General features: G+C 40.8%; 1 protein-coding gene across 10 annotated transcripts in view; it reads right to left on the minus strand.

Moving 5' to 3' along the window:
- Positions 1-1,604: 1,604 nt before the first annotated feature.
- The window catches only part of NUSAP1 (nucleolar and spindle associated protein 1), a 38,086-nt gene continuing 13,439 nt past the window's right edge, over positions 1,605-26,251 (minus strand). For 3 of the 10 annotated variants that reach the window (XM_036445621.2, XM_036445626.2, XM_036445593.2), the window contains 7 exons: positions 20,545-20,646; positions 19,192-19,301; positions 11,618-11,802; positions 9,824-9,981; positions 8,927-9,043; positions 3,669-3,777; positions 1,605-2,453 (listed from right to left, as the gene is read on the minus strand). In XM_036445621.2, the coding sequence (XP_036301514.1) occupies positions 2,360-2,453; positions 3,669-3,777; positions 8,927-9,043; positions 9,824-9,981; positions 11,618-11,802; positions 19,192-19,301; positions 20,545-20,646 (875 nt within the window). In that variant the 3' untranslated portion in view covers positions 1,605-2,359. Of the gene's footprint in view, positions 2,454-3,668; positions 3,778-8,015; positions 8,133-8,925; positions 9,072-9,823; positions 9,982-11,617; positions 11,806-19,191; positions 19,302-20,544; positions 20,647-26,251 lie in introns of those variants that run through there. The other 7 variants (XM_036445584.2, XM_036445602.2, XM_036445576.2 and 4 more) reach the window with 5 other exon arrangements.

Below are 26,251 nucleotides of genomic sequence, written 5' to 3' on the forward strand. Positions count from 1 at the left end.
ATGTACTACGCAGAAAGCAGCTGGTCCTCTAAAGCTGCATGATCTTTATCAGTTCTTACTTTATAGTGACTTTTAATGGAACCACTAGAGAAACTAAATCAGGTAATAGACTGATGTTCCCAAAACTTCCCCATTTAAAGTATTACAGAAATTGCCTATATATATATATATCTCCTCATTAATAGTGTTTAAATTGATAAATTCTTGTCACCTTAGAGAAAGGAAGCTCTAATACTATAGCCAGAGTACCCTAAGAAAGACAAGTTTAAATAAATAAGAGAATATATAAAGGCTAATAGCTTTTCCATCATCTTGGCCTACCATCTATTTTGTGTGTTTTCATGTAATTATCTTTTTTAAAAATAATTTTTAATAGCTTTTATTGAGGTATAGTTTACATAACAAAGTGTTTATTTTTTAAAATATATTTTTATTGAATTCAGAGAGGAGAGGGATAGAAACATCAATAATGAGAATCATTGATTGGCTGCCTCTTGCATGCCCCCTACTGGGCATCGACCCACAACCCGGACATGTGCCCTTCACCGGAATTGAACCTGGGACCCTGCAGTCCACAGGCCGAGGTTCTAGCCACTAAGCCAAACCAGCTAGGGCTGTCTATTTTATCTATTTATAATATTTTTTGTTTTATAGATACATTTAATTCTTTTATTTATACTTAAATACTAAAAAATTTTTTCTTATTGATTTTGAGAGGAAAATTAACAATCTGTTGTTCTACTTATTTATGCATTTATAGGTTAATCTTGTATGTGACCTGACCAGATATAGACCCTACAACCTTGGCGTATGAGGAAGACGCTGTAACCAACTGAGCTACCTGGACAGGGCCACAGAGTTTGCCTGTTTTATTTATTTTTTATTTTTTAAAATATATTTTATTGATTTTTTACAGAGAGGAAGAGAGAGGGACAGAGAGTTAGAATCATTGATCAGCTGCCTCTTACACCCCCACCTCTGGGGATATGCCTGCAATTAAGGTACATGCTCTTGACCGGAATTGAACCTGGGACCTTTCAGTCTATAGTCCGACGCTCTATCCACTGAGCCAAACCGGTTTTAGCTTTAGTAATTTCTTTAAAAACTTAAATGTATGTCTATCACATAACCCAGCAATTCAACAGCCAGGTATTTCAGGGGTCCTGGGTTCAATTCCGATCAGAGGCATGTATCTTGGTTGTGGGCGTGTCCCTAGTGAGGGGTGTGCAAGAGGCAGCTGATCGACGTTTCTAACTCTCTATCCTTCTCTCTTCCTCTCTGTGAAAATCAATAAAATATATATTTTAAAAAATTACTAAACTTTTTCAAGGTGGTTGTATAATTTTATTTTCTCAATAGCAGTGTATTTGACAGTTACCACAAGATTTCTTGATTGATCTGATATCTGCCTCTTAATAGCAAGTTTATTAAGTTCCAAAGACTGTCCTGCTTGGCGGTTCGTATATGTGAAAATACAGAAGAGGGACACGGGCATTTCATTCTGGGGTGGGAGTGGGCGGTCGGGAGAGGATGCTTGAGGAGTACATCTTATTTGGTAACTAAATCTTGGAAGCCAATTATGTTTACAAAGAATAATCAACCCCTGAGAGAAAAAACTTTATTTATGAAAATCTGAAGCAGTACAAAACTCAGAAATTCCACTTAGGTGCAACAAACATGGATATGATGCTAAGAAACTCTAGTCTTTCCATAAATTGAATAAAATTGAAGTTTAACAGCACAGTAATCCTTAAAGCAGCAATCCTGAAATTTCAACATGGCAGGGCATATTGTTAAATAAGCAAAGTTAGAATGAGCTATAGAGTTTTTGTTGTTAAGATATTGAGTGAGAGACAATTACATGAAATGAGTTGAACAAAAGATGCATAAGCTTGAAAAAAACCACTTCACATGGGTAAAATTTTGATGTCATAATCAACCCATATGGCCCCTTGTTTTATTAAAGATGACTAGATTCTCTGGATGAAAAGGGGACTTCCCCCAGCTTACCCTATCCTTACTTTATTACTGGTCAATTTCTACAAAGCTTGTGCTATAATAAGCTACCTCTAGGTAAATGCTCTTGCCTAGAAGAGGATTGCAAATCTGTTAATATTAGAGCCACGAGGGGGAAATTGACATTAAAAATCTAGGTCAAAAATAGGATGGGAAAAAAAAAAAGAATCTATAGGATGGGGAAAAAGTATAGGATAGATCTCATTGAAATACTGAGTTGTAAAGGGACTTAGGAACAAAGTTAAGAGCAGAAAAAGACCTTTGGACAAAGTAGAAAGGACAGTATGAAAATATTTACAAAAAAAGGTTCGGAATAAAGTAATATTTACAGAACGTTAAACTATTAATCTGCAGCCATAGTAAGGCCCCTTCGAGTTCCCAAAACCTTTGCTTTCTTCTCCTTTCGTTCTTGCTCGTGTTTCTTCCGTTGCTCCTCCCTAAGAGGGACAGGTACATATTAGGCTCCAGTGAAGCTCCACAACAGACCACTTGGAAGCACTTGTTAGGCTAATGTTCAAACTTAAAAAGGTATCTAGCAAACTTGTACGAAACATAGTTATAGGCACGCTGCAGTCTTACTGTGATGAAAATCATTGCTGTGTTAGGGCTATACATTCTAAAGTCAAGCACAGAACTGCAACCTGAAGGTACCCTGGTACCTGAACCCAATCCCTGTAGTTTTAATTGATAAATGTCTACTTCTGGAAGTCAAAAGTCAACCTCAAAATTACATAGTCCAGTGAAAATGCTGGGACTAGGAACCACTGGCTTAAACCACTATATTTTTATGAAAGGGATGTGGGGGGGGGAATCCCAGGATCATGTTAATGATCTTAACAGCAAATATAGTTATTCAAGATTTTGGTGGCAGGTGGATATAGGCAAGACAAATGACAGGTAACTATCAGGAGGATTTCATGCAGGGGGTCAACTCAACCAGGAACAGCTGCAGCCCAGGGCAAGCTCTGGCTTTAGCTTGGTTTTCATACAGTGAAAGCCTCTAAGGACCATCCTGGGTTTCCCCCTGTGTAGGGCCTTGAAGCCTAATAAGCCTGGTTTCCCTGAAAGTAAAAAATTTACATCTGCATAACTAGGTGCCCTGGGCACTGGTATCTGGAGGGATGCCAGGAGCACAGCTTGGGCAGGCAGATCACATGAAAGCAGTGCTCTGAACGGTCCTCTTGTGAATGACCAGTAGAGCTTTGGAAATAACGCAGATGCTTGGGCCCCACCTTGAACCTATAATTCTGAATTAGAATCCACAATTAGAACTTTTAGAAAGTTCTATATGTGGCCGGGACCGGTTTGGCTCAATGGATAGAGCGTCGGCTTGGGGACTGAAGGGTCCCAGGTTCGATTCCGGTCAAGGGCATGTACCTTGGTTGCGGGCATATCCCCAGTAGGGGGTGTGCAGGAGGCAGCTGATCGATGACTCTCTCTCATCGATGTTTCTAACTCTCTCTCTCCCTTCCTGTCAATCAATAAATCAATAAAATATATTTAAAAAAAGAAAAAAAAAAGAAAGTTCTATATGTGATTCCACTTCTAGCCTCTTAGACACCACTTACTGAGACTATCCCTCAGAGGTTCTGCTTTTATATACAGACTTTCAAAATTAAAAGACTTATAGAACTGGATAATTATGTGCTCACCTGGTCTGAAGAGGGGGTTGTTTGTAAGTTTTCTTGTGGAAGCTAACTCTGCTTACATGCTCATTCAGAGATTTATTTTCTTTAGATTGTCCCCATGGTTTCAGTTTTCCTAATTTATGACAGAGACAAAGACAGACCAATGAAGACTTTTGTATTTATAGTCTCATATTTAATCATCTGTGGCTATTTGCTTGCTATCAACATTTATACTTTGTTTTAATAGACATTTGCCAGTGTAAATCTTTTATTAATTTCAATTTCATATTCCATAGATATAAATTGCATTTTTTCTCTAAATAACATGTTCTATTTTTAAATAATATTTTTATTTATTTCCGAGAGGAAGGGAGAGAGAGAAATATAAATGATGAGAATCATTGATATGCTTCCTGCATTCCCCCCTACTGGGGGTCAAGCTCAGAACATGGGCATCTGCCCTGACCTGGACACAAACTTCTCTCCTGGATCCTGGGTAAATGCTCAGTTAATGTGCCTCACTGGAAAATCAAAGAGAGAACCTTAATGTTTTTCTCTCATCAGTGATATTTTTTTTTTCTTTCTTCCTTCCTCTCTGAAATCAATAAAAATATATTAATAAGAAAAAGAAAACCTTAACACTAAAAACAAAAAGCAACTCCCATTACATAGCACATTAAAAGGAACCATTGCAACCAAGCAGTTTATTTCAAGTTGCATAGGTATTATGTTTTGTGGCCTGGTGCACGATCATGCACATTGAAAGAAATTAAAAATAAATATTTTAATATCGCTATTTGACCTTTCTAATAGAAGTGTCAACCAAATTCACAATTGACAATGCCAGATCGAAATACCTGCGTGCAATTGGTGCCAGTGAGAGCTTTATATGTATCTCACATGAGCAAATCAACTTAGCCATATATATACATATATATACAAGTTTATATATATTTAACAAGTTTATTAATTAAACAAGTTTATTATATATATATATATATATATATATATATATATATATATATATATATTAAACTTGTTTAATTAGACCTGCTTCCTGATGTAGCTAAACATTTTCCAGCCCAGTGAAGCACCCAAACTTCTCTTTAGGTAATTGTGAGCAACACAGCAGTAAATATCAGCATGGGGCAGATTGTTATTGTAGATCACACAGGGAGAACAAATGGTAAAATATTTAACTGCAACAGTGTTTGACTATATTCTTCACATTGAGAAAACCTGAAGTGATTTTTGAGGTCCACCATTTCTTACTTCTTTTCAGTGGGGTCAAGCTTTTAAGCTTTCTAAATCTAGAAACTTTCAAGCTAATGAAAATAGGATTCTATTGTGTCTCCTATCTACCTACTCCAAGATTTCTGTGAGGATCAAATGAGATGAGGCATGGGAAAACGCTTCACAGACATTTGGTTAAAGTGTGAAATGTTTGCACTTGGCTATATAGCAAGTTGGGTTCCTGGACTGGAGAAAATCTAAGGGGGCTAGTTGTTGCTAGGGAGAGGAAGCTGGGCGTTACTACGTGGGATGGGCGGACACTTAGCATATTTGCCTTATCTCTATCTATCTACCAATCTATCTAATCTATCTAAATATAATTAAATGGTAATTATGGGTGTGAACATCATTTTTATGAAATGGTAAACATGCAAATGATAATCACTGGTACTCAGACACAGGTCACAAACTAAAAATAAAGCAATACCTAAACATCTGGAAGATAGATAGATAGATATAGATATTAAAGTGGTATTTAAAAAAGTGGCACTTCACTTGTGCAGCTTGTTATTACCATTACCTGGTAAATTGTATTTGGAACAGAACAGTGGGAATATTATGTTGGTTTTATTTTTAAAATATATTTTATTGATTTTTCACAAAGAGGAAGGGAGAGGGAGAGAGTTAGAAACATCGATGAGAGAGAAACATCGATGAGAGAGAAACATTGATCAGCTGCTTCCTGCACACCCCCTACTGGGGATGTGCCCGCAATTAAGGTACATGCCCTTGACTGGAATCAAACCTGGGACCTTTCAGTCCGCAGGCCAACGCTCTATCCACTGAGCCAAACCGGTTTCAGCTATTATGTTGGTTTTTAGAACAAATTCCAGATGTTTAGGTATTGCTTTATTTTTACAGTTTGTGACCTATGTCTGAGTATCAGTGATTATCATTTGCATGTTTACTATTTCATAAAAATGATGTTCACTCACTCTTGCCGGGACCGGTTTGGCTCAGTGGATAGAGCATCGGCCTGCGGACTGAAGGGTCCCGGGTTTGATTCCGGTCAAGGGCATGTGCCTTGGTTGCGGACACATCCCCAGTGGGGGGTGTGCAAGAGGCAGCTGGTCGATGTTTCTCTTTCATCGACGCTTCTAACTCTCTGTCCCTCTCAATTCCTCTCTGTGTAAAATCAATAAAATATATTAAAAAAAAAAAAATGATGTTCACTCCCATAATTACCATTTTATCAATAACTACTGAAGTAGTTCTTATTTTCCCTTCCATAAAGGAACTAACTGACTTGCCCAGGATATAAAAATAATAAGCACAGATGAAGCTTTAATCCAGGTTTTCTACTGTTAGCCAAATTGGTGGTCATATTCATTCCCACAGCAAACACTTCAGAGCGCGCCTTGCATGTGCCAGGGACTGTTGTAGGAGCTGGGGACATAAGCAGTGAATCGAGCAGTCAAAATCCTTGCTTTCTTGGGCTTACATGCCAGTAAGAGAAGTAGATAACAGTAAAGTAACATAACATCAGGTGGTGACTCATGCTATGAAGAAATGTGCACCAGCCGAAACTGGTTTGGCTCAGTGGATAGAGCGTCGGCCTGTGGACTGAAAGGTCCCGGGTTCGATTCTGGTCAAGGGCATGTACTTTGGTTGCAGGCACATCCCCAGTAGGGGGTGTGCAAGAGGCAGCTGATCCATGATTCTCTCTCATTCATGTTTCTAACTCTCTATCCTTCTCTTTTCCTCTCTGTAAAAAATCAGTAAAAATATTTAAAAAAAGAAAAAAGAAAAAAGAAAGAAAGAAATGTGCACCAGGCTGAGGAGTAAAGACTGGGAGGCAGGGAGTGAGGAAAGGCAGAATTGGTGATAGCTGAGTGGATGTCCCAGTAAAATGAGGGAGAAAGCTGTGCAAAGGTCTGTGGCAACAACATTCCAGGTGGATCAGAGGGATACAGTGGAGGTGGGGATGAGCTGGGTGTGTCTGAGGAATTGAAACACCAATGTATTTGTCCCAAAGTCGGGGAAGGAGGCAGTGACTGAAGTTGGAAAAGAGATGGGAAACTCTCAGGAGATTCTGTGCAAGGCAGTGTTTGTTTTTAAGGTTGTAGTGGGGCAAAGAGGTCATTCTAGAAGGCCAGGTAAAGATGATGATGACCTGGACCAAAGGGAGTCACAATGGAGAGATGAAAGTGGTCTGATTAAAGATCTTTTTCAAAGGTAGAGATGAAAGGACTAGCGGATGGGCTAGAGATGAAGCCTAAGGGAAAGTGAGGAGCCAAAGAGGACTCCTAGGTTTCTGCCCTGATGACTCAGTAGATAACTCAACAGAAAGAGGTGCCATTGCCACAGATGGGAAAACTTGGGAAGAAAAAATGTGTGTGTGAGAGAAGTAGATGTATTTTTACCACAACTAAGTAAGATTTATGTTATGTTATATATTTCATTGACATTCGTAATTTAAAGATAAACATCCTAGCCAGTTTGGCTCAGTGGATAGAGCACTGGACTGCAGATTTAAGGATCCCTGGTTCGATTCCCGGTCAGGGAATATGCCCAGGTTGCAGGCTTAATCCCCAGTAGGGGGTGTGCAGGAGGCAGCTGATCAGTCTCTCATTATTGATGTTTTTATTTCTCTATACTTCTTCCTTCCTCTCTGAAATCAATAAAAGTATATTAAAAAATAAAAAAAGACATCCTATATAATAAAAGGCTAATATGCAAATTAACCAAAGGGCAGAAACACTGGTAGCTATGACACGTACTCACCACCAGGGGGCAGACGCTCAACGCAGGAGCTGCCCCTGGGGGTCAGTGTGCTCCCACAGAAGCACCCCACAGCCAGAAACCGGGCTCATAAAGGATCTTTTTCAAGTGCAGCAGCAGTGGCGGGAGCCTCTCCTGCATCCATAGCAGTGCTAAGGATGTCTGACTGCTGGCTTAGGGAGTGGGCCTAAACTGTCAGTTGGATATCCCTGAGGGCTATATCACCCTGAGTGAACACAGGTCAGGCTGAGGGAGACCCCCCCGCTCATAAATCTCATGCACTGGGCCTCTAGTTATTACATAAACATGATTATGGTTTTAAAAAGTAATTCCAAAAGCACAAAAGAGAGATCACATTAAGTATTCATATTTTTTACAGATGTTAGAATCTTTAATATAGGCTCAATGACATCTGGCCAATGAACATCCCAGTGTTGGACTGGTGGTTCCCAGCAGCCTAGGATCCTTTGAAAGCTGTAAAGAAAACATTCATTAACCCACAGGCTCACTTCTAAGTTTCTTGATTTTGGCTGAAATTTTAATTCTTTGTAGTAACATTGATTAGAAATTATGTCTTTGATTAACGAGAATGTGAGTCAGATATTTAAATATATATATTTTTAAATTGGCATTTATTTTCTTTATATATATATATATATATATATATATATATATATATATAAAATTTATTTTTTAGAGGAAGGGAGAGAGATAGAGTTAGAAACATCGATTAGAGAGAGTCATCAATCAGCTGCCTCCTGCACGCCCCCTACTGGGGTTGTGCCCGCAACCATGGCACATGCCCTTGACCGGAATCGAACCCGGGACCCTTCAGTCCACAGGCTGACATTCTATCCACTGAGCCAAACCGGTTTCGGCCGAGTCAGATATTTAATAGTTGTTTAATGGCTATTCTTTTTATATATTTTATTGATTTTTCACAGAGAAGAAGGGAGAGGGATAGAGATCTAGAAACAATGATAAGAGATACATCGATCAACTGCCTCATGCATACCTCTTGCTGGGGATGTGCCCGCAACCAAGGCACATGCCCTTGACTGGAATCGAAACCCGGGACCCTTGAGTCCTCAGGCTGACACTATCCACAGAGCCAAACCGGTTTCGGCTGGACATTCTTTTTAAACATGAAGAGAGGGGGCAGAAATGCTAGGCGGTCAAGTAAGGTTTCCATCTGAGTCACATCCTCAGTGGGAAATGGGTTGATCTTAGGTCTTTGTGTGTTTTATACTGCAAAACATCCCACATACCTTTGTGTGGCTCATAGTTGAGGGGACGAGACAAACTTGCTTTGAGATCAAACACTGGTTTCTTGTTGGAGACTGGAGTCTGTGCTGCTTCAGCTGAAAACTTGAATGGGGTAATAACTAAAAAAGCCAACACAAAACCCAAGGGCTTAATTAGAGGGGGAAAAAACAAAAAATGTTATAGTTTTTTATTAAAGTATCACTTCTCAATCTTAAAAATGTAATCTATACGAAAAGTCCAAGACAAATGTAAGGTTAAAAGAGGAGAGAAGAATAACTAAAGAAAGTTAACCACTGAGGTTTGTTTTCCCTATTAGCTTCTCCCCAAATAGTCTAAACATGATAAGATTTCCTATGATCAGCTGGGAGTTTAGAATCCTGTTTAAAGAATTTCCCTGATATTATTTACCCTTCTTAAAAATGATAAATTACTAATAGTAACATTTTCATTAACAGACATAAGGCCTACAAGGAACCTAAATCACATAAGTGGAAAAGATTCATGGCTTTGTTTGTTATTAATACAGGGGTATGTATCTACACGGCTTATTCTGGCTCACCCAGTCTACTAGTCAATAGTGTGGCTCTGATTCCATGAACTGTGGGATCCTGTTTGTTTCAGACCCTGCAGGCCACTGGAGGCTGTCATGTCCTCCTCAGCCCTGGGTCTGAGAAGAGGCTGAATGCTCTTCAGGGAGAGTCACGTCTTAGGACTCCTCTTCAATTAGACACTAGTTTTCTGTTTGTGATTCTAGCATTTCCCTCACCCATATACAATGAAAAATGTGCTATGGTAAAATGTTTGCTTTTGATTTTACAGATATGGAGAGGCTTAAGGAAACAGATAAACTTAATTTCAGAAAGTTACATGGCTTGAAAATGAACTAATATATTTTTCACCTGTAGCAGAATCCCCCTTTGTGGTCTTCAACTTGTTTGCCCCAAGCACAGCCTGGCCTTTTGGAGTATTCCCAGATATGGACACATGTGGAGACTTTCTGGCCGGAGTCTTAGTCAGTGAACGCTTATATTCATTATCTTTAGTAGCAGCTGAAAACCTAAAATAGAACAGAGGAGTACAAGACATGAGTAGTATTAAGAGTAATTGTGTCAAACTTATAAACAAAGCCACTTGTCCATCACCAAGCAGTGAAAGGGCCCCCATGCGCCAACGTGACCCCCACGAGGCAGCCGTTCATTTGTGTAAATACTGTCACACAAATGAACCTCCTTTGCAGAATAGAGATGCTCTTAAAACACTTTTGCTAAAGCAAATCAGTAATCAACTCTTATTTATAAAACACTAGAGGCCCAGAGCATGAATTTGTGCACTAGTAAGATTCCTAGCAGCTGGCCATTGGCTTCCCTTCCTTCCCCCAGTCACCTGCCGTCACCACTGGCTGGGGCCTCCCTCCCTTCCCCTAGCCAGCTTAGACCCTGGTCGAAATACCAGAACTCCAAAGGAGGGACAATTTGCACACTAAGCTTTTACTATATAGGGGCCCGGTGCATGAATTCGTGCACTAGGGGGTGGGGTGGGGAAGGGTCCTTCCGCCCAGCTTGCCCCCTCTCACAGACTGGGGGCCCTCAGGAGATGTCCTACTGATGGCTTAGGCCCGCTCCTCTGCAGGAAGCGACAGGGTTGATCAAGGGAAGGCACCAGCCCTATCACTCCGCGGCTGCAGCCACTGCCAGCCACTGCAGCTGCCAAAGTGTTTTCATCAACACGGACTCGTCCCTTCACTATGAAAAAATAACTTTCTTTAGGCATTATCAAGATGTCTCTTTCATAGGATATGACATTCCTTTTTTTTTTTTTTTTTTTATCCTCACCTGAGGATATGTTTCCATTGATTTTTAGAGAGTGTGGAAGAGGGAGAAACAGAGAAACATCAGTGTGAGAATGTGAGAGGGACACTTTGATTGGTTGCCTCCTGCATGAGCCCTGAACTGAGCCCTGGCCAGGGAGAAGCCTGTAACCTAGGTATATGCCCTATATCAGAATCGAACCCAGATCCTGCGGTCGGCAAGTTGAGGCTCTATCCATTGAGTCAAACCAGCTAGGGCAGGATATGACATTTCTAAGCCTCTCTAGCAGTGGACCTTCGTTTTTTCCTCCAGGAGTGTAATGGAAAAACCCTAGATCACCTTCTTGGATTCTTATTACCCAAGTTACAAAGAACACTGAATGGTGTACCAGGAGCTTAGCCAATGAGCAGTCAGAAAAGGTGTTTATACTTGAACTGGTTTGGCACAGTGGATTGAGCATCAGACTACAGACTGAAGAGTCCCAGTTTTGATTCCTGTTAAGGGCATGTACCTTGGTTGGGGGCACATCCCCGATGGGGTGGGGGTGAGGGGGTCCCGGAGGCTTCTTCGATGTTTCTCTCTCATCGATGTTTCTAACTGTCTCTCTCTCTCTCCCTTCCTCTCTCTCTAAAATAAATAAATAAATAAAAATAAATTTGGCTCTCAAAAGAAATTTCAATCATTGTACTGTTGATATTTGGCTCTGTTTACTAATGATCTTGCCGACCACCAGTGTAGGGGACAACACTCCAATGAATGAACCAACTGGCCAGTGTTAGTTCTTTCTTTATCAATGTGAAAACATTTCATGTAGTCCACGTGAAATGTATTAGAAGCTGTAAAGTTTTGAGACCTTGTCCTCCATCCCATTTTGGAGTTCTTTACCTGACATTCATTTTAGTTGCTGAGAGAGTGGAACGCTTGACCGACCCCTTCATATACAAGGTGCTCAGATCTGCAGCACCCGGGGCCTGGCCTTGTGAGCGCTGCTGGCTTGAGGGAGTACAAGCCATAGAGAATCTTCCTTGGCGACCCACTGGAGTTGCCACCACTTCCTTAGTTATGGACCGCTTCTGAGGAAGAAAAACATATCATTAAAGCTTTACCTCTTAGACAGTTTTGTGTCCTTGGCAAAGTGCAGAAGAGCGCTCCCATTTATTTCCCGCCAATCCCCCTTTCATCTCTCGACCCCATCATCCCTTCTTTCTGCATTATTTCATCCTATCCTTCCTGCCTGGCAGGCTGGACATTCCCTATACCTGTGTTGCTATGGTGATGGATTTGATAGTAACTTCTGGTTGTGTTGAGTAATGTGTTACAGAGAGCCCTTCCCAAGTCCCAAATACCCAGGTATTTTCTAAGTAGAGAAATAATGTGGCTTAAATAGACCCTGTGGCCAGAAAGAAAGAATAAATAAGTTCTCTTGGGCATATAGTAACTTTGAGAGCATGATATGGAATTTATTAAATAAAAACTCAGAGACTTTATTACATAATTAGTATATGGAATCTACAAATAATTCCATCCCTACTTCTCCCACCCTCTATAATGTTTTTTTTAATGTTTTTATTGATTTCTGAGAGAAGAGAGAAAGAGATAAAAAAAAAAAAAATCAATGATGGAGAAACCAAGATGGCGGCATTGATAAACACCTAAACTGCTGCCTCGCACAACAATTTCAAAACTACAACTAAAAGACAAAATGTCTATCACCCAGAACCACGGGAAAGCTGGCTGAGTGGAAGTTCTACAACTAGAAGGAAAGAGAAGAGCATTGAGGAGTGCACAAGTTCTGAAAAGCTGAGTACAGAGGCGCGTGAACCAGGCTGGCTGCGGGCATTGCTTTTTTCAACCTAAAGAGAGACAAGCTCCCGATTACTCTGAAATCCAGTTTCTGGGAACCCAAACTCCTACAGGGAGCAGCTGGACTGTCTGCCATCAGGTCAGAAAGTGAGGGTGGCTTGCTTGCAGAGCTGTGTGCAGGAATCTTTGTTTACTGCACTGGGGTGCGAGATGCAGAGACGAGGAAACACGGAGACACTGAGATGGCTGACTGGCAGCCATCGCTATTTGCCACACCCTAGCTTAGTGACTCCCTGAGAACCTGTCCCCAGACCTACAAACCCACCCAAGTTCTGAGCAGCAGCTTTTGCATATGAATAGTCCCCCCTATTGCAGCTTAACCTAACAAACTGCAGCTCTGATCAGATAGCTCCAAAACATCCAAAACCCAAGCAAGGGAAGAAAACTATAGTTCTCGCGGTAGCTCCTGCTGGTTGGCCTCAGACAGTAGCTGACCTGCATCCCATTGGAGATCCAGAAGCCAGTGTACCTAGTAGTCAGTGTGAGATGACACCAGATTTCAATTCCTCATATCCTTAAGTGACACAATCAAGAGGCAGACTCAGTGAGCACCAAAACCCCACTGAAGCAAGTCCTGCCCCATTAAGCATGTCTCCAGCACAGCAGTTCTTCCATTATAGACACAGTGGGTCCTCACAGCCAATTGGCCTGGAAGTCAATTCCTCCCAGTGTACCAATAGCAATCAAGGCTTAACTACATCAAAACTTTGCACTCAGCCCACAAAAGGGTGCACCAAGAGCATCCACCTCAGTTGATTGGGGAGACTTAGGCATTGGCTCCTACAGGTCATCTATCACACAAAGCCAATCAATCAACGCAGGGAAGCTGCCAAAATGTGGAGACAAAGAAACATGTCACGAATGAAAGAAATGGAGGAAAGCAAACTACTTTACATAGAGTTCAAAACCACATTTATAAGGTTACTCAAGAATCTTCTAAAAACCACTGAGAAACTTGATCAGACCCACGAGAGCTTAGTGAGACCTTCAAGGACCTTAGTGAGAATGCCAAAAAAAATGGAAAAGGACCAGTCAGAAATTAAGCATACACTGCCTGAAATAAAGAATATACGGAAATTCAACTGTAGATCAAAGGATCCCAAGAACCATGCAAAGATCTGAAATAAAAGAAAACAAAAAACACCCAACCAGGAAAAAAAAAAAGGAATCCAAAAATATGAAGATAGGGTTAGGAACCTCTGGGACAACTTTAAGCATACCAACATCTAAATTATTGGGGTGCCAGAAGGAGAGAGAGAGCAAGACACTGAAAACTTATTAAAAGAAGAAATGACAGAAAACTTTCCTGGTGAAAGAAATAGACATAAATCCAGGAAGCGCACAGAGCCCCAAACAAGAGGAATCCAAAAAAGACTACACCAAGACACATCATAATTAAAATGCCAAGAGCAAAAGACAAAGAGAGAATCTTGAAAGTAGCAAGAGAAAAACAGTTAGTTACCTACAAGGGAATACCCATATGACTGTCAATTGATTTGTCAACAGAAACAATGTAGGCTAGAAGGGAGTGGCAAGAAATATTCAAAGTGATGAATAGTAAGAACCTATAACCCAGATTACTCTACCCAGCAAAGCTATCATTCAGAATTGAAGGTCAGATAAAGAGCTTCACAGACAAGAAAAAGCTAAAAGAGTTCATCACCACCAAACCAGGATTACATGAAATGCTAAAGGGTATTCTTTAAGAAGAGGAAGAAGAAGAAAAAGGTAAAAATAAAAATTATGAACAACAAAATGACAACAAATACATACTTACCAACAAGTGAATCTAAAAATCAAGTGAATACAAAATTTGATGAACAGAATGGACTGATGAATATAATAGAATCAGGGATATAGAAAGGGAGTGAACTCACAATTCTCAGGGGGAAGGAAGTATGAGGGGTGCAGGAAGAGATTGGACAAAAATCTTACACCTATGGATGAAGACAGTGGCAGGGGTAAAGGCATGGGGTGGGGTGCGAAATAAGGTGAAAGGGAGGTATGGGGTGGGGGGAGAGGAACACCTGTAATAATCTTAACAATGAAGATTTATTAAAAAAAAAAAACAAAAACAACAACAAAAAACGCCGAAACCAGTTTGGCTCAATGGTAGAGCATCGGTCTGCGGACTGAAAGGTCCCAGGTTCGATTCTGGTCAAGGACATGTACATTGGTTGCAGGCACATCCCCAGTAGGAGGTGTGCAAGAGGCAGCTGGTCAATGTTTCTCTCTCATTGACGTTTCTAGTTCTCTATCTCTCTCCCTTCCTCTCTGTAAAAAATCAATAAAAATATATTTAAAAAACAAACAAACAAAAAAACAAACAAACAAAAAACAAACCATCAATGATGAGAATCACTGATTGAGTGCCTCTTGCATGTCTCCTACTGGAGATTGAGCCTACAACCCAGGCATGTGCCCTGACCAGGAGTCAAACCATGACCTCATGGTTCATGTGTTGATGCTCGTGTTGATGCTCAACCACCAAGTCACACCAGCCAAGCAGCTATAAAAATCTTGTTTTAACAAAGCAAATAAGTCAATCATATAGCACACAAAAATAAATACATGGGTTAAAGATTAAACATAGGGGAAAATAACAAAATAGTAAATATAAACATAAGAGCACATTTTTATGATCCTGGGATACGTAGTGCATGAAAACAGATCAGAGCCTTAAAATGAAAAGTTGGCTAGTTTTAACTAAAAATAAAACAAAAACACCTTCCACAAGATAAAAGACACTATTAATATAGTTAAAAGATAAACTGTGGGCAAATATTTATAACATACTATAAATCATGCATGGGGGGGGGTCCTTCAGCCCAGCCTGCATGCACCTTCTCACAATCCAAGACCACTGGCTGGCTCCTAACTGCTCACCTGCCTGCCTGCATGATCTCCCCTTACTGCCTCTGCCTCGGCCCCGTTGTGGCAGCATCTGGAAGGATATCCAGAATGACGCCCGGAAAGTCGTCCAGCTCTCTGGTCTAATTAGCATATTACCATTTTATTATTATAGATAATGTATATAATTGGCTTATAAATATGCAAAAAAACAAACAAACAAAGAGCCAATTATAACACACTAGAGGCTCAGTACACAAAGTTCCTGCACAGGGAAGAGGGGGGAAGGGTGACCCTCAGCCCAGCCCTGCCCATTCTCGCAGTCTGGGACCTCAAGAGTAGGTCCCCTAGGCCTGGTCTATCGGGGCTTTTCTTTTCCTGGCTGCCAGCAGCTGGCCCTACTCCTGCTGCTGCTGATCCTGAATCAACACCCATGCTTGCAATCTGTGTGGCACTGCCCCCCCTTCCCCCCCACAAATCCCATCCCCACCAGTCACCTCCCTCTGTGGTCGACAGGTATGGGTGTGATTGCTTGGCTGCTCTGGGCCTCCCTCTGTGGAGTGATAGTTGGTCGGCCCTGCATATCTGCCACAGAATTGCGGGACAGCGGCCTGGGCCTCCCTGTGGGACAATCGATGCGGGGTCCTCAGATAGCTTGTCCCGCAGAGGGAGACCCTGCCTACCTGCTGCAGCGCACCAGCTGGAGGCCCCCCCCCCCATTGCCCTCCCTCACCTTTAGGCCCAGTCACCAACTGCCTTCCCTTGTAGGCCTGGTCACCCCTAACTGCCCTCCCTTGCTTGCCTAGTTGCCTCCAACTGCCCTCCTCTGCTGGCCCGGTCACCCATAACTGCCTGCCCCTGCCGGCCTGGTCACCCCCAACTGTCCCTCCCTCCCCGAACTGGCAGGGTCGCCCCTAACTGCCTCAGTTCCCACCACTGTGGCTTTGTCCAGAAGAACATCTAGATGTATGTCTGGAAGATGTCTGGTCTAATTAGCATATTACCCTTTTATTAGTATAGAAGGTATACAACATAAACATGTAACAGAATGATCAGAGAGATTCAATTGAGATTTTTTTTCATAGTATCAAAATTTTTTTAATTTTATCATTGCCACTGTTAATGAAGTAAACAGGTATCTCGGCACAAGTTTTCTGATCTTTGCAGAGGGCCATTTGGCAACCAAATCCAATAGGTATCCCTTGTCTAATCATGAAAGTCAGGGAAAGATTGGTCACAGCTAGGATGATTCTCTCTAGGATCATTGCTCATTTATTACTCTTACTACCTAGGTGACCAATCTCCAAACTTCATGTCAGCTATGTCAAAGTCATGTAATTTTTTTAAATTCTCTGGTCTCCAAATTGGTCATACTAAAAAACCCATCTGATAGGTCAATTCCTTAAATCATGGGAGTGGGGAAAGATTTTAGAAATAAACTCACACAGATATGGCTATCACTAAAAAATAAGATACTCATTAATATTCAACTGTGATTGTAGTGATAGCCCTTGGTAATATTTATGAAAATATTTTGGACATACTAAATATCTCCTCTTTGGATTTTCTACCCACATTGTTTTATTTATTTTTTTTTTATTATTATTTTTTAAATATATTTTATTGATTTTTTACAGAGAGGAAGGGAGAGAGATAGAGAGCTAGAAAAGTTGATGAGAGAGAAACATCGACCAGCTGCCTCCTGCACACCCTCCACGGGGGATGTGCCCACAACCAAGGCATATGCCTCTGACTGGAATCGAACCCAGGGCCTTTCAGTCCGCAGACCGACGCTTTACCACTGAGACAAACTGGTTTCGGCTGTTTTTACTTTTTAAAAAATATATTTTATTGATTTTTTTACAGAGAGGAAGGGAGAGAGAGAGAGTTAAGAACATTGAGGAGAGAGAGTCATCAATCAGCTGCCTCTTGCACATCCCCTACTGGGTATGTGCCCGCAACCAAGGTACATGCCCTTAACCGAATCGAACCTGGGACCCTTCAGTCTGCAGGCTGATGCTCTATCCACTGAGCCAAACCGGTTTTGGCTACTCACATTGTTGATCAGTATAAAGGAATGGAGATGTTTAATGCCATGACTTGGCTTTGTCACTGTTTGAAGACTGATAAACAGTGTCTTTGACTGTATAACAGTAGTTTTATGAATCTTGTTCAAATGAATGTTATTACCCAAGATTAAGCGTCTCAGGAAGAAGTTTATGGAGTTTGTGTGTGTGTATATATTAGTGTGTGTATGTGTGTTTTACTATTTAGAATTTATCACCCAGTACATTTCCCTATTGGCAGAACACTAAAAACTCAATCAAGTGACTGATATAATAGACTAAGTATCTGCTAACAGTGCTCATTTTCTGCCTTATTTATTTAATATATATATTTTATTTCAGAAAGGAAGGGAGTAGGAGAGAGTGATGGAAACATCAATGATGAGAGAGAATCACTGACTGGCTGTCTCCTACACACCCTTTACTGGGGATCGAGCCCGATACCCCAGCAATGTGCTCTTGACCAGAATGGAACCCAGGACTCTTTAGTCCATAAGCCAATGTTCTATCCACTGAGCCAAACTGGCTAGGGCTTCTGCCCTTTTTAAATCAACTTTCCACTGTTTTGTGTTGTAATATCACAAAATGCCTCAAATACTTTGGGAGAAATAAGGCAGGTGGTTAAGTTTTATTAAAAATTCTAAAATAGCCGAAACTGGTTTAGCTCAGTGGATAGAGTGCGGACTGAAAGGTCCCAAGTTCGATTCCGGTCAAGGGCATGTACCTTGGTTGCAGGCACATCCCCAGTAGGGGGTGTGCAAGAGGCAGCTGATTGATGACTCTTTTATCGATGTTTCTAACTCTATCCTGCTCCCTTCCTCTCTGTAAAAAATCAATAAAATATATTTTTAAAAAAATTCTAAAATAGCCTTAGCCTGTTTTATCAGTGGATGGAGCATCAGCCTACGGACTCAAGGGTCCCAGGTTTGGTTCCAGTCAAGGATATGTATAATATGTTGGTTGTAAGCTCATACCCAATGGTGAGTGAGCAGAAGGCAGCTGACTGATGTTTCTCTCACCAATGTTTCTAACTCTCTATCCCTCTCCCTTCCTCTCTGTAAAAAATCAATAAAATATATATTTAAAAAGTTCTAAAATAAATGTTTCCCTTGCCTCCTTTGAACACCAGATACCACATATGATAGTAGCATCAACTTTTGAGGATGTCATTGACTCCCTACTCCAGTAACTCAACCTCGGGGCTTGACTTTATCACCTTTTCTTACTTGAAGGGGCCCTGAGACCAGCAGGACCTGGACTGAAGGCCCACTGGGAGCTCAGTAATCACTGAGAGCCTTTAAGTAGCCTCTGCTAGCCACCTTTCTCCTTTAGGTGAGACAGGGGAAGAAGATGGCTTCGGCTATAATTATAGCAGTCCATCCTCAACAAAAGGGACAGGCACAATGTCTGAATGTAGAAAACAGGATAACTTATTTCCACTTTGGAATTCATTCTGTATAGTGAAGACTCAATTCATTCATAATAAAAAATTAAAAAAAGTTTATTTGAAGGGTTTTGAAAATTCTCATGGTAGGGGAAAGCAATTTAAGATAATAAAGATGCATTAAACTCAAACAAATCCATTCCACAAATCCATCAAAAGCTGGCTGTATTAACCATGATGTATATATGGTACCAAGATTAAAATAAAATATTTAGTCCCCTTAAGAACATAATTACCTTCAGTTCGTTAAGTGAATTGTGTTGTTCAAAATTTTTCTTTTTCCTCTTAATATATTGATCAATGGACTCCATTTCCTTAAAATGGGCCTCATGAAGCTTCTTAAAGTCTAGAACATTCCACAAAACATGAAAATTAATAACAAACAAAATCCATTTATTTACCTTCCCTTTGTTTTCCTATAAACACTTATTCTCTCATCTGTATTCCTAACATTCAGTTTCAATATCATCTTTGCCAAAATTTTAATTTCAAAACATTTAGAACATTTAGTTTTTGGAAACTCAGGGGCAAAGCATATCTATCTTAAAAATAATTCAATATTCACCATCTCTCCACTGTGCCACTGCTAAGCTTGGTTTTGTCTAGGGGATCAGAAAAGAATAACATATTTGTCCTCTCCCCTCAGCAATTAATCAAATGGCCTTATTTTAATCATAAATTTGATGTTTTAAAATGCTTAAAAAGCTCTATGCCAAGCACTGGTACTTTTTCTGGAAAGGGGAGACAGTAAGTAGGCTTTGTGACAATGAATATTTAGTGTGGTTTTTTTTTTTCATAGAACCCTTTGTAAGTGTAAAAACCATTCTTAGCTCAAGGGCTAGAAGATAGGCCAAGGTGAGCAGTAGTCTGCTGACCTCTCCACTGTATTATTCTAAGTAAGTATATATTCTAAATATATATATTCTGAATAAGAAAGAGAGAAAAAGAATTACATGTCCCAAAATGGAGCCCCTTAGACCAGCGGTCACCAACAGTGGTCCATGAGGTCCGAAAGGTTGGCGAACACTGGTTTAAGGAAACGTCTGGAATAGCAGTCGCCAACCTGTGGTCTGAAGACCACTCGTGGCCTGTGAGGTCCAAAAGGTTGGTGATCACTGCCTTAGACTTTTTTTTTTAGGCTTTTTTTTCTTTCTCTTTTTTTTAATTTTTTTTAATAAGGTATTATATGTGTACATACCTTACCAATTCTCACACTCACCCTGCCTTAGACTTTTTTTTTAAAGTAATTTATTACAAAGTGGATACTACGCCAAGTACTTTACAGACATGCATTCTCTGATATTTAGGGAATACCTGCTACATGTTAGTTACTGTGGTAGGTAATCAGAGGTAAAAAAAAAATTAAAAAAAAATAGGCTCAATTAATCTATTTATCAACCTGATGAAATAGGCAATACAACCATTCCAATGTTCAACTGAAGAAGTGGTTTACTGAAGATAAGTAAGCTGCCCAAAGTCTTCCAGCTAGAAAATAGGAGAAGGCAGATACCAGCCCCAGTTCCGGCATCCCAGCTTTTAGCTGTGACAGTCAGTACACTGACTCTCCAACATCAGCCAGCAAAACTTACTTGGAGTTGTGATTGCAATTCTTTTATTTTTTCCAGATTTGGAAAACCCATCTGTGTAGCCAGACTTCTTTCTTTCTGAAGGCACCTTTGAATCTTCATTACCTAAATACAAAGATACAGAAGCAATGAAAAGATTTCAACAAATATTGCCTTTTAGAAATGTCATGAGCCAAAACTGGTTTGGCTCAGTGGATAGAGCGTCAGCCTGCGGACTCAAGGGTCCCAGGTTCGATTCCGGTCAAGGGCATGTACCTTTGTTGTGCGCACATCCCCAGTAGGCAGCTGATCGATGTTTCTCTCTCATCGATGTTTCTAACTCTCTATCCCTCTCTCTTCCTTTCTGTAAAAAATACTTTTAAAAAAAGAAATGTCATGAGCATACTCATGTGACATGCTCTGCCAAGGTGGTGGGAGAAATGGCACACAAGGAGCACAAGGACTAACAGCATCACAAAAATTTAGTTCATAAGCAGAAATTTTGCTTCCTATATAAAAGTTATATAAAAAATTTAAAAACACTTTTTCATAAGTTTTGCTATAAACATGTTGTTATAACTAGAATAATAAAAAGCACAGAACCGCACCAGCCTAAGACACATCATTAGCATTCTGGCATGTTTCCTCAGGTCCTTTGCTTCTGTTCAGGAACATCTCAGAGATATTGAGGGCTCTGTTCCAGACCACTGCAATAAAACAAGTAATTTTTTGCCTTGAGTTTGTAAAAAAAAAAAAAAAAAAAAAAAAAAAAAAAAGCGCCATCTGTATAGGCAATAAAGCAAGCACAATAAGGAAAGATAGGCCTATACTTGTTTCATTTTTGTTCTTTAAATCCAGTTGAAATCATGGTGTATACAAGATCTACTATTTTCCCCCACTTATAATCATTTTCCACTTTCTGATATCTTTTTTAACTCAAGGTAATCTACTAAAAATATGTTAAGTGGATTTTCAAGTAATATAACATATAAAGTCAACATCTTTAAGGTTCCCTAAGGTATCCATTAAACAAGACAAAGAATATTCCATAGTGTGGTTGGGGCTCCAGGTGCTTCTGCTTGGACCCTGACTCTAAAACCAGAGAGAGCGCTAGCCAGAGTGGCTCAGTTGGTTAGTATCATCCCGTATACCAAAAGTTGTGGTCAGGAAACACACCTGGTTGCAGGTTCAATCCCTGGTTGGGGAATATATGGAAGGCAACTGATGTTTTTCTCTCTCTCCCTTCCTTTCTTTAAGCATGTCCTTGGATGAGGATTAAAAACAAAACAAAACAAAACACAGAGACAAAAATTCTGTGAAAAACAGGAGATTTAAAGTCAGTGTCACTCCTCACAGAGTATTTATTAATAACAAATGGAACTGAAAGGTCCCAGGTTCGATTCTGGTCAAGGGCAATTCTTGGTTGCAGGCATATCCTCAGTAGGTGGTGTGCAAGAGGCAGCTGATCAATGACTCTCTCTCATCGATGTTTCTAACTCTGTAACCCTCTCTCTTCCTCTCTGTAAAAAATCATTAAAACAAAATATATATAAAATAATAATATGAAGTAATATGAAAAAAGTAGCAAATAAAGTTTCAAAACTTATAATAGAGAATTGAAATGCATAAATATGTCATAATATATATTTATACTAGTGGCCTGATATATGAAATTCATGCACATTAAAAGTGAATTAGAAGAGCCGAAGCCGGTTTGGCTCAGTGCTAGAGAGTCAGTCTGCGGACTGAAAGGTCCCAGGTTCGATTCTGGTCAAGGGCACGTACATTGGTTGCGGGCACATCCCCAGTAAGGGGTGCGCAAAAGGCAGCTGGTCAATGTTTCTCTCTCATCGATGTTTCTAGCTATCTCTCTCTCCCTTTCTCTTTGTAAAAATATCAATAAAATATATTTTTTTAAAAAGTGAATTAGAGGAAATATTTTAATATTGTTATTTGACCTTTCTCTAGAACAGAAGTGTCCAGCCGGCCCCACCCCCACCAAGCCCCTGTGGAGTGTGTGCCCCACTTTGGGAACCACTGATTTAGGGTCAAAGAGCACATATCTGTAACTTACTCTCAAACAATTCAGGAAAAAATGTATATCACACATATATGTATACATAAATAAAAATATAGGAAATAATGTAATAAAATGTTAACATTTGGGAAATCTAGGTGAAAAAGACATAAGAATTTATGGTATTATTCTTACAACTTTAAGTCTGAAATTATGCAAAAATAAAAATTTAAAAAATAAATTCTCGCCGAAACTGATTTGGCTCAGTGGATAGAGCATCGGTCTGCGGACTGAAAGGTCCCAGGTTCGATTCTGGACAAGGGCATGTACCTTGGTTGTAGGCACATCCCCAGTAGGGGTTGTGCAAGAGGCAGCTTATAGATGATTCTCTCTCATTGATGTTTCTAACTCTCTATCCCTCTCTCTTCCTCTCTGTAAACAATCAATAAAATATATTTAATAAATAAATAAATAAATAAATAAATAAATTCTCACCTAACTGGTTTGGCTCAGGTTCAATTCCGGTCAAGGGCATGTACCTTGGTTGTGGGCACATCCCCAGTGGGGGCTGTGCAGGAGGCAGTTGATCTATGTTTCTCTCTCATCGATGTTTCTGACTCTCTGTCCCTCTCTCTTCCTCTCTCTCTCTCTCAAAAATCAATTAAAATTTATTTAAAAATAAAACAAAAAATAAATTCTCTCACCAGAAACTAACTACATGATCAAAATTTTCTCCTTCAAACAGCTTGTGTTTCATTAGTCAAACCTGACTTAATGGGTCCACACTGTTTTCCTATGGCATCGAAACTTAGTCCTAAAGCTACATCTTCTGGATAAAGTAATTGGTGGGCTAGCAGACATCTGTAATTCTACCCCCAATTCTGGCTCTTTGTCATACTTTCCAACAACTTTTTCTAAATTATGGTTTTAAAATGGGTATGTGAGGTATATGCATATAAAGACAAAGGAGCCGAAGCCGGTTTGGCTCAGTGGTAGAGCGTCAGTCTGCAGACTGAAAGGTCCCAGGTTCAATTCCGGTCAAGGGCATGTACAGTGGTTGCGGGCACATCCCCGGTGGGGGGTGTGCAGGGGGGCAGCTGGTCGATGTTTCTCTCTCATTGACATTTCTAGCTCTCTATCTCTCTCCCTTCTTCTCTGTAAAAAATCAATAAAATATACTTATTTAAAAATATAATAAAATTAAAATAAAAATTAAAAAAAAGAAAAGACAAAGGAGCTCTAGTGGATTTTGCTCAGTGGTCAGAGCCTCAGCCCACCTTTTAAAGGGTTGAGGGTTTGGTTCCAGTCAAGGGCACATACCTCAATTACAGACTGGATTCCTGGCTCCTGGCAGGGGTGTGTGTGGGAAGCAACCAATTGATGTGCCTCCCTCACATTCATGTTTCTCTCTCTCTCACCCTGCCTTTCATTTTCTTTCTCTAAAAAAAGAGAAAAGAAAAAAATATCCTCAGATCAGGATTATTTAAAAAAACACAGGGGAAGTGTCAAACCTGGGATGCTTATTGAAAACTACAGACACCCAGACTATCTTACACCTACTGAATCAGAACCTCGATCTCCTGGAACGATATTTAGTAAGAAATGCAAAACTATGGGGGAAATGGGAAGGCTCAGCATTAGAAATTCTGCATTTAACTGCTCGTTGGACACTGGACCAGGCAGATTGGCTGGAGTGAAACATAGACTCTGTTGCAATTGGCAGGCTTGAAGAAGGAAATCAGAAAGCAGAAGTCCTGTTAGGTATACAGGAATTGAAGTTTTCTGATCTTATTGAAACAAACGTTTAGTTAAGTTTAGGGAAGAGGTTTTTAGGATGTTAGAATCTAAGAATATACAAACACTAGGGGCCCAGTGCACGAATTCATGCACCTTGAAAGGAACTGTGGGCTGTGAGGCTGCGGTAGACACAGGGGCGGTTCTCTGCCCATCCTCCATGCCCCCACCCGATCCCTCCTGCCATGGTCCCAGTCTCATGTGCAGGCAGCCCCACTCCCGCACACTGATGGCCCCAGCCCCACTTGCACCCACTGAAGGAACAGAGCGACTGGGGCTGGCATGAGCTGCAGGTACAAGCAGTAGCTGCTGTCCTGATCACCCCTCAGGAGCAGGGGGAGGTGGAAAAGCCCTCAGGAGTGATTGGGGCCGGTAGCCACTGCTCACACCTGCTGACGGCACCGAGTGATCCGTGCCAGCACTGGGACGCTGGCAGCAGGTGCGAGTGGCAGCTCTGGTGTTGGCAGCAGTTGTGATTGCGGCCGGAGCAGGCAGCAGGTGGGAGCACCAGGCAGGACCACAGCACATGGGAGCAAAGAATTTTCCGTAACCACCAGAGGCTCATCCCGATGATAGCAACCGGTGCCACGCTTGGTTTGGTGCCCCCGTTCACCTGCTCTACAATCCTGCCATGGCTGGTGCCCGCCATGTTCTGCTGCCTGCTCCGATGCCTGCCATGTTCCATGTGCGCTTCCGTCAGTGCACATCATAGCAACCAATTGTTCAGTTGTATCACTGTTCAGTCTTTATGCATATTAGAGTTTTATACATATAGATCATCATTAAAAAAAGGTCACACCACTGGGAAGGTAGACTTTACAGCTCCCTTTTAAAATATATTTTGTTGATTTTTCACAGAGAGGAAGGGAGAGGGATAGAGAGTTAGAAACATCGATGAGAGAGAAACATCGACCAGCTTCCTCTTGCACCCCCCCCACAGGGGATGTGCCCGCAACCAATGTACATGTTCTTGACTGGAATCAAACCTGGGACCCTTCAGTCCGCAGATCGACGCTCTATCACTGAGCCAAACCGTTTTGACTACAGCTCCCTTTTAATTATCCTGATTGAATAAGCAAACAGGTCTTTGCACCAGTCTTGCGAGTAAGCCAGAAGGAACTAATGGACAAAATGCAGGCTCTCCTCATCACTAAGTAGCGATCAATTCCCTAAATTTTGAAGCTTTCACTGTTACTCTGTTTTCTCAAATTAATAAAGATGACCCGATGGCCTACTAGATTTGGTTCAAACTTTTACTTTAATTGTCAAACCCATATAAATACTATAAAATGGTGTTATGGATTGAACTGTATCCCCTCAAAAAAAAGTTATGCTAGGGTCTTAACCTCCAGTAACTGTGATATAAACTTATTTGTAAACTAGAGGCCCAACGCACAATATTTGTACAAGAGTAGGCCTTCCTTCCTCTGGCTGCCATCATCTGGAAGGTCATCAGGAAGGATGTCTGATTTAATTAGCATATTAGACTTTTATTATTATAGATTCTTGGTTGATGTCATCAAATCAAGATAGAAATCATTAGGGTGAAAACTCTAATCCAACAGGACTATTGTGCTTTTTTAAATCTTCACCTGAGAATATTTTCCCCATAGATTTTTAGAGAGTGGAAGGGAGGGAGAGAGACACAGAGAGTGAAACATCAATATCACAGACACATTGATTGGTTGCCTCCCCCACATGCCCCAACCAGGGCTGGGTATTGAGCTTGCAACAGAGGTACATGCCCTTGACCAGAATCGACTACAGGACCCTCCCAGTCTGCGGGCTGATGCTCTATCCACCGAGCCAAAGTGGCTAGGGCAAGACTAATGTCCTTTTAAGACAGAGAGGATGCCATAAAACAGACTAATGCAGCTACAAGCCAAGAAACACAGATCAATTGCCACCACTAAAAGTTAG

Source organism: Pipistrellus kuhlii, unplaced genomic scaffold (assembly GCF_014108245.1).
Source record: "Pipistrellus kuhlii isolate mPipKuh1 unplaced genomic scaffold, mPipKuh1.p scaffold_m20_p_1, whole genome shotgun sequence".
Classification (NCBI taxonomy): domain Eukaryota; kingdom Metazoa; phylum Chordata; class Mammalia; order Chiroptera; family Vespertilionidae; genus Pipistrellus; species Pipistrellus kuhlii.